This window comes from Amphimedon queenslandica, unplaced genomic scaffold, assembly GCF_000090795.2.
Source record: "Amphimedon queenslandica unplaced genomic scaffold, v1.1 AMPQUscaffold_13502, whole genome shotgun sequence".
Classification (NCBI taxonomy): domain Eukaryota; kingdom Metazoa; phylum Porifera; class Demospongiae; order Haplosclerida; family Niphatidae; genus Amphimedon; species Amphimedon queenslandica.
In genome coordinates this window covers 463877-473414 of record NW_003546262.1, presented here as the reverse complement: position 1 = coordinate 473414, position 9538 = coordinate 463877, and the positions used below count along the sequence as shown (strand labels likewise).

Genomic DNA, 9538 nt, shown 5'->3' with positions numbered 1-9538 from the left:
CAGTATCACCCTTTATGGTTACTTGGTTTTGGTCCTGGGTCACTCTTTAGTTATCTGTTATCACTTCAGCATTATCAATCACATCTTCTGTAGGACTGCTGGCTCTTAACTGCTCTACTCGTTGAGACTCTTTCACTTAAAGTGGATACAATCACTGTACAGTCTCCTTTACAACTTAAATTTGTTTACTGAAAAAAATCTAATAACAGCTTCAATTTCTGACCATCATGCCCATTAATAATTTCCCGTTCTCATCCATGTTTCCAGAACCCTCTCTTCTTATCTTCATTATGAATAATGACAATGTCACCTATAGAGATTACTGTCATTTTTGTGACTGAGTCTTGAATTTGCTTTCCTTGATAAGCAGCTTCTTGCTTAGCTTTATTGGCTTGTGTCCTGAGACTAACATTTTTCATCTGTCGTTGTAGAGTATTAAAAAATCAGTCATTAATCGTGCTACTGGTCTTGCAACCTCGGCTGTTTCTTTTGTTTTTTGAACTTGGTTAATATTGTTCTAAGATTCCATCTATTGTAAACACTAGAGCTGCTTTTATTATATGTACTTAAAAAAGTTATGATTAAGGCCTAAGAGTTTCTTTAAACTCTAGGTCATCAATATGTACATAAGCATAGTCATCCAGTTTAATGAAAGTCTTCCAGACTGTGATGTAACCTTTCCTTTTTCTGCTTTGACATGTTTGCAAAATCAATATTTCTGGATGACAAGGACAAACGTTAATACCTATTGTCATTACTTTCAAAACAACTGCATCCATGGGGTTGTACCTTATAGCTAGAGAATTTGGAGTGCTAAAATTTGGCGAAATGACTCTAAAAGTGGTTTGCAGGGTAAAATTTTCGTGAAAATTTAGCTCAGTGTGTTCTTCAAATTAGAAACTAAAAATTTAGCAAATGAACGTCAATTTGCCAAAATTTGCAAAATGTTTACTTCAACAAATTTTCTAGCTACTGCAGCTTGCAGTTAAGTTTCAGTAGTACCTCTTGCTTCCATTGCATCATGTAATCTCAACAATGATCGTGGATCTTTAGAATAAGTAATGTCTTCTGAACCAAGAATGACAAAAGCAAATTTGTGACCTATGATGGAGAATTGTATAGCTCTGTGTTGCTTTAAATCACCATTCTCATACCACAGCCCAGACATTGTGTATTGGCATTGGGACATATACCACGTAAGGACAATCTTTTCTGCTTCAGAGGATGTTGTAGCAATAAACGTCCCACGCAGGGCAGTAGCAGATTGTACGGTTGCCACAGTTATGCCAAGACAAAAAATCTAAAATAGTGTTGATGAGGCATTTATACTAAAGCTAATTAACTTAGTACCTACTACATTAATTAATTAAAACCAGACACACTGTTAGGGCACTTAACATCAGCATGGCTTGTAGTAGTAGAAGCAGCTCTTCTTTAAGTTTGCCAGACCTTCCTCTGACTCACACAGCCCTCTTTTGTTAAAACAAAGGTAGTACACTGTTCTTTCCAAGGTTTCACTTTTAAATATCAATAAAAACCTTGATAATAACAATAAATTGCGACAATTGACCTCACCTCTTATGAATAGTTATTCATGATGCTAAATTTTGCCGCATGCTTCGAGCGTGCGACACAACCCCATACCCTCTTCCTTTGTCCCTGGCCACACAACGTCCATCATTTCATGCACATCATAGGAATTTTATGAGAAAGTATTGTCACTCATTACAAGGGTAAAGAGTAATACAACATCGTTTTTTCGTTAGAGGACAAAGGGTTAATGCCATTGCAGCAATATCTACCATAGGCTTGATTACTTAAGAACTTTACCAATGAAGTGTCAATTCAGACCAATTTTGTAACTTCACAGGAGAAATGTCATTTCTAACATGCATCCATTTGATAGTCTGAATGACAGGTCTTTTTTAGTAATGGACAATGCATCAATTCACTGCACTAAAGATGCTGGAATTGTGGTTCAGCACTTACCTCCCTACAGCCCTGATTACCAAATAGCTAGATATTTCTGTGTCCGAAAATTTGTGCGAATTGCCATTAAATAGCTGTTGCGGAATTTATTTTTGTCAATGGCTGCTCTTCACTAGTTACAAAAACTATTATATAGGTGGTCGCCTATATGTAGAGTTTAGGTTGATTTTTCAAAATGGCGGCCCAATTTATAATTTTGAAAAGATCATAACTCTTCTATCTTACCTTCTACGGCTTTATATGTGGCTTAGACGAGCTTTCCTTCACTGAGTGATTCTCCTGGTACCTTTACAGTGGACTAAAATGCAGCAGAAGCAATTCTGGAGAAAAGGCCCAAATTTAAATTTCAGTTCAGACATTTCCTTCTTTCAACTTCGTCTATCAACACTGAAATCTCTTAAACTAGAGAGCCTCTTGTCATGGCTTTTACAGTATTCCTTTGTGCTTGGGTCAAGGACAACAAATGACCTTTTAATATCTCTGACTTTTATCGTTGAAACTTGTTATTTGGGCATGATCAAACACACCCCTCTCTTACAGACGCCACATAAACATCAAATGCGCATGCACAAAGTTGCCATTACTGCTGTCTAGTCTTAGTGTCGCTCAATTCTTCTCTTGGTCTTTGCACTTTGCTGCTACTTGCAAGGAGTGCGCACTGCTCAGACTAAGAGATCACTGGTTCTCTTAAGAGCTAATAGGTTAGATAGTTGTAGATCTACAATATAACATTGTAAGCTTCATTATTAATTTAGAGTGAAATTACTGGTTAGTGGTAACAGCTGCTCCGCATTAGCTATAAATATTTAAGTTTCTGTTGATCAGCTACTATTGAAGAATTTTGCTGTATTCTTGATGCTACTGCTGTGTGGATATATTAAGATAAGTGTTATACAATGAAAAGTAGTAGCAGAATTTATGATGTGCATCCTGCATATTTGTTGCTATGGTACATGTACTTCTGGTTTCAGTGTTAGCAGTAATTTTTGTAGTGATAGTTGTACAGAAAGGAATTAAGAAAAGAAAAAGAAACTTAACTGGTGCAAAATCTAAAAGAAGAAATGCAAAAAATTATTTAAATAGAAAGCAAATGGAAGATTCTATTGATCTGAATAAATCAAATACCAGAGCATACTTCATAGGGCAATGTAACGGAGTCAAAAGTAAAGCAAGAATTGAATATGAAATAAGTAAAAAATATAATCTTGCTTATTCAAGGAAATACAATGCATTGAACCCACATTATGTTAAAGAAAAGTTTAAAAATTGGTATTACAAAAACAAAAATATCAAAATTATAAATTTCTTCTGAATATTCACAAAAAAATGTATTCCCAAAACCCATTAAAAAGAAAAATGATGTCTAACAAATGTTATTAGCAAAATCCAGGGCTATGAAAAAAACTCTTAGAAACTGTATTATGAGAATAGAGATGCAATATTGCGTGTGACGAATAACAAATTCTTCTAGTATCAACTGTCTGATAAAGAAATGGATCAATTAAAAATGGCACTAAGTAAGGAAAATAAGAAGCAGCTAGCATAGCAACACATGTGCTTGGAAGATATATTTGGAACTGATAAATAGTTTGGATCCAAAAATATTGTATTTGTAGGTGACCTTTTACAAACGCCACAAGTTAATGGTATACCAGTATTTTAAAAAAAATAGCAACAAACTAGTAAAACATAGACTTTGAGCAGCAAATGCAGTTAACATATGAAAAGAAAGAATAGAATTTGATGAACTAACAATCAATGAGCGACAAAAAGGAGAAAAAACATTCTGAAGACGCTTGATTCTGATAGGCATAGCTGTCTGACTGATGAAATTATTGATTCGCTTAAGAGTCGTGTATTTAAAATTTCAATACAAAAATTATAAAGAATTGGGAAGTGAAGGAACAAATCCACCAATTTGCCTATTTTCTCTAGTAGACGCCTGCCGAATTATCAATGAATTAATGTTAGAAAATCTAGAAACTGAGAAAATAGAATTAGCATGTGTTTGATGTTATTGATGTAAGTGTCAGCACAGCAAAATTTGACAAATGCAAGTAAATGTACCTATTTTAACATTAGAGCACAGAGAGGCAATGCTTAATGTAGATCAAAAAAGAATTTTTTATAAAATTAAGAGTCATCTTAAAGGTCTAAAAGAACGTGAAGACTTATTATAGAATGAGTCTTAAAGACTACTCAGATTGGATAATATCAAACCGCTAAGAATAATTATTAGTGGTGCAGGTGGAACTGGTAAATCATTTTTAATAGTGGCAAAAAAATGCCTATTAGATGACATATGGCATCCAAAAAGTGGTGAAATTATGTGTGCCATAGTAGCACCAACAGGTATAGCTGCATTTAATGTAGGTGGACTAACAATACATAAGATTATTTCAGCTACCAATAGAGCATGAGGGAATGACTGCTAGATATTGGGCATTGAGTAAAGAAGCTCAGAAAAGGATAAAAATGACATTTAAAAATTTAAAAATTATAATAGTAGACGAGGTATCTATGGTATCCAATTTAAATCTAGCATACTTACACATGCGCTTTGAAGATATACCGTATAGCCGGTTAATTTCGTATCGCTTCAAATTTTCGTAATGATAGACAAAAATGAAAATTAGATTTATTAATATTAATGATCAATGAATAATTAATTTTTATTGTTATTATAACCACTTAATAAAATACCACAAGCACACAGCCACACACTTCAGCTGCAGCTGCACAGTGCACATTCAACTACTTCTCTAACACTCAAGTGAGCTCTCCAGTCAAGACATTAAGTGAGTCAGGAACTGTCAGGCTATCTATTCTCAAATGAAGATGACCTTGGAACGTGCGTCAGTTACACCTTGCCAATTGTCCACAATCAGCATAAGTGCCATCAGTGGCTAAAGCCTCTGCAAACAGAGAAGTAAGAAGACTGATGGCTGACTAAGTTACTTCTATTGAGAAGAAGAGAGGAAAATATAGAAAATATGCCCCTGAAGAAAGCTGAAGTAGTTTGCTATGCAGTGGTTCATGGTATTACAGCTGCAAAAAAGAAATTTTCAGCATCAATGGGAATTAAATTAGATGCAGTACCATACAGGGGATAACAGATACTTATAATAAAGGAACTAGCCAATAGAAAGCATGCTAATGAAGCACCATCATCTTCAAGTGCCGCTATCACTATATTACATGGAATAAAAGAGGAAGACCAGTCATGCTAGGTGATGCTATTGACTCTGATCATTCAAAAGTACACAAAAACATAAAAGATTAAAAAAAAGTTAAGTAGGATTCCGAACGACCAATGAAAATACAAAATGAGAATCCTACTCCTGACGCAAATTCTACTCTATATTGTACTTTCAATGTCATTATGTAACAGTTACAGATCACCTTACAATGTAGAGTAGAATTTGCATCACGAGTAGGATTTTCATTTCGTATTTTTGTTGGTCGTTCAAAATCCTACTTAACCTTTTTTTAAATTATTTATGTTCCTGTTTGTGTTAATTTTTTAACAATATTTACGATGTTGCCATTGTGATGCTTGTTGATTTTACACAAACAATTTTCTTTTTTATTATTATCATTGTTATGACTTTACATCATTAATGAGAGACAGCATTGAATATACTTGCTGAAGGAATGTCAACTATTCTGATGACAATTGAAATTAATAATAGTCTTGACACAGGTCCTTGTTCAAAAAGCTGTGAGCTGAGAGTGTCCATCTTCCCTGCAATGTTGCAGCTATTCCTGTTCTTCCAGGCTGTTGTCATTCATATTATCATTGCACATCATAACATTAATTAATTGTTTGTTCTTTTTAATAAAATAAAATTACACACTTGATAAAACAGTAACATGTAAGATTAATACCTTCTATTAGCTGGAAACCTCCACTAAGTTATTGCAGTAGTTGATTCTAAGCATAGCTTGGAAAAAAATTAATTGCTTCTTCCAGGGTTGCAGATCTGAGCATACGCGACCACACCCAAATTTTGGAGCACATGGCATGCTTCTTTAATTAACAAAATGGTGGCATGCAGCTATGATGGCTCTATCCAGCAGTCACAGTATCACTTTTTCTTTACTTGAAGAATGATCTGATGGGATATGGATCTGCGCAGCCATTTGGAGTAGAGTGGTGTAAGAACTAGTCTTGTAGCACCAACCAATTTTGAGAAACTGGACTAACTTTCTTGATGATGATGATGATGATGAAGATAAAAAAGGTGGCTGAACTGATTCGCCAAATTTTGAATTTCCTCTTCTACAAGGTTTAGAGACATGCTAGTGACACCATTGGAGTCCTCTGGTCGAGATAAGGTCCTCTAAGAAGTCTGGTAAGCATGGGAGCTTGTTTTCCCAGTTTAGCAAGGCTGCAAAAGTCGTGGCAGCCATTCCGTTTGGGGGTAAATCCTACTTAGTCATGATACCGCATTACTAATAGTGAAGTTGAGAGAAAAAGGAAGTGTTATTACACTGCACTTGTGATAGCTGCTGCCACTGGTATTGTTAAGCCTATAGACAAAATACTCCTTGCTGAATGTGGTCGCCATTTGTCTTTCACTGTGTCGGGGGCAAAATCACTTCTGAACAGAATGAAGTTTAATAAGCGTCGAGGAACAACCAAGACTGAAATATCAGAAAAAGATTTTAGAAAGGTGAAGCAGCACTTTTTGCAAGATATTATTGACATGGTTCAAATGGAAGACATTCCATTGGAACTGATTAACTACCTGGGGGAGAAGCCCCCACGTCGTTCCTATAATTGAATTTACTGTTGCGCTATGTATTTATATATATTTATTTGTATGTCCACACTTATATTTCTTCTATACACGTATTGGAAAAATAACAAGCCTTAGCAACCACCCGCCCACACTCCTTTACGTGAGTGGGTGTGGTCACGGCAAACAAAATGGCAGCTTTCACATGGGACAAAGTTAAGAGCTTTCTTACAGCAAGAGTGCATAGAGATACTGTCTAACGACTTCTCTAGAAGCATTAGATGGTAGAAAGAACCTTTATTAGTCTTAATAAGAATTCAGCTGTACTTGCAAGGTGGTGAAATCAATAATAGGAATATATTTTACCCTGTTACGCTTGTTTTTAAAAGGGATCAGACTGGGTTGAACTTAGTTCCAGCCTCCAGTTGAACAATGGCAGATAAGGGATCAATACGTGTTGAGATTAATGGTTTAAATGATAAACACAAGATCACTGCAGTATTTTGTGGAACAATTTTTGGAGATTTCTTACCAATGCAGCTTATGTATTGTGGAAAAACACGCAGATGTCATCCTGCCTTTTGTTTTCAAGAAGACTGGCATATTACACACTCAAGCAACCATGGGTCTAATGAGAGCACAATGTTGGATTATATACACAATATCATTGTACCATACGTAGAAAATATTAGGGATCGTTTAGGTGTCAGCAGAGAAAAGAGTGCATTGGCAATTATTGACCAATTTAAAAGTCAAATAACTCAAGCTATTACCCAAGCTCTAGAAGAGAATAAAATTCATTCTGTCCTAGTACCAGCTACATGTACTGACAGGTTGCAACCATTAGATTTGTCAATCAACAAGAGTGCTAAGAATTTTTTAAGACAGGCATTCGAAAAATGGTATGGTCATGAGATCACTAGACAGCTTACAACACTTGATAGCAATGACTAGGAGTTTGAACTATCAGTAAATGACTTGCCAGCTGCGCAAATGAAAAATGTTGGAGCATAAGGTTGGTGCAGCTGGACATGTTTTTGAGAGCTAATCCTTGTATTATAGTAAATGGGTTTCATGTAAGTTGAATACCACAATCTATTGATTCAGGCACACCTTACCTTAGTGAAGAGTCTTCCATTGATTTTGAAAGCAGTGATGATATTAGTGATTTAGTTGATCATAATCTGATGAGTAATACAGAATCTACAGAGCCTCTTATTGACTGATTATGATAGTGACCATGGTTCTGAGAATGAAGCTAGCAACATAACGAATGACAGTATAATAATTGACTAACTCAGTTATAATTGAGTGAAATAATATTATAAGTCATGAGTAAGATAATAGTAGCTACTATTTTTGTATTATACAAAAAATATAGTTAATAATAGTCTCGCTAGCCAAGCCATTCCTCAACCAACAGTCAAAATTTTGGTGGACTGTTTGCTGGGGAATGGCCTGCCAACCTAAAGCAGTTTATATTACACGTTCTTCAATGAGTAGTTTACATGTCATGATATCTGCATGATTTCCACTCAAGACTAGGTTGCAAGGAATTTCTAGCCTTCCTTGTGGAAGATCTGATAAGATCTGATATGATCTGTCACCTGTCATTATGCATTTGATCGAACCACCACGTCTTATTAACAAAGAGCAAGCATGAGCTATTTTTTGTGGTAGGTGACCAACTACTGTAGTGTTTCTAGGTTTTGTGACACAAACAGCATACACAGGAAATGGAGAGCTGTTAGACAGCACCGTCTTGTAAGGAAATTTAAGCCCGTTGGAGGCTTCTAAACGTAGTAACATGGGAGATACGGGACTCTTCATAGCCGGTATTATCCTTCGTACGTATTGGCACAAAGTACGGACGGGAAATAGACGGCACCACACCTAGACTAGGCTCCGTATATGCTTCGAGACGGTCAATCATAATTAATAATAATAATAACATTTTTATTAATCTCAATATTAATAATAATAGTATAGTTGTGTTAGAGCTCTTCTTCAGGACTCCACTCATCATAACTTTCAGGAAACAAAGCTCTTTTCTTAGAATTGATTAATACAGACTTTGGCGTATTATTAAGTGTTTTGTTGCCTACACAAGATAGCGAACAAGAATTACAATAATTATAGCTCAATAAAACAAAAAAATACTTGATTCTGTACTTGATTGTGTAGGAGTGATAAATTCTTCTTCATGGAAATCTAAAATAATGATAATAAGCAAATTAAAACAACATAATATAATATACCTGATCTCTCAACATATGAAGAAAGTGCATTACTTGATGGTGCTATAAAAATAATGTAAGTATACATGTACAGATCTAAATTATCAAACTTTGTGGCTGGGACAAAACAATCTGAGATAAATGTACTCTACTTTGATGATTGACTTCTATAATGTTACTACAATAACATTAGAAACATAAATTCAGTACCATTTCTTGATTTGACAGCCCAATTTGGTGCATCCATGGGAGAATCTGTGTTTACTGAATTACTTTTTATTCGTCTATGACGAATAAAGCCTGTCCTTTGCTTTGATAAGGATTTATTCCTTTCAATACGTCCTTCTAGTTTATTAATTAAGCTATTTAAAGCTATAGCAAAAAATGAAATACTTGAAAGAGAAAAATTACCATCTGATCTCCATGATAACGTATGCACCTTGTAAACTACACCCCCATCATCATCATCATCATCAGAGCTCTCCAATGACAAGTACTGGTAACTAATTTGCTTCCAATAGTCTCTTTCCTTTCCTTTAAGGACAGTTTCATGTCTATTATATAGCTTTA

The 9538-nt window shown here is 35.1% G+C and overlaps 2 protein-coding genes across 2 annotated transcripts; one reads left to right on the top strand and one right to left on the bottom strand.

Annotated features, from left to right (window-relative positions):
• The first annotated feature begins 7163 nt into the window (after positions 1–7163).
• On the top strand, positions 7164–7685 carry LOC105316685 (uncharacterized). Its single transcript, XM_011411767.1, has one exon. The coding sequence runs from the start codon at positions 7164–7166 to the stop codon at positions 7683–7685; it is 522 nt and encodes a 173-aa protein (XP_011410069.1).
• Positions 7686–8725: 1040 nt separating this feature from the next.
• On the bottom strand, positions 8726–9393 carry LOC109580172 (uncharacterized). Its single transcript, XM_019993067.1, has 6 exons — positions 9380–9393; positions 9179–9330; positions 9079–9135; positions 8990–9031; positions 8892–8942; positions 8726–8832 (listed from the first exon to the last, which is right to left on the bottom strand). Exons 1-6 carry the CDS (start codon positions 9391–9393, stop codon positions 8726–8728), a joined length of 423 nt encoding a protein of 140 aa, XP_019848626.1.
• Positions 9394–9538: the final 145 nt, after the last annotated feature.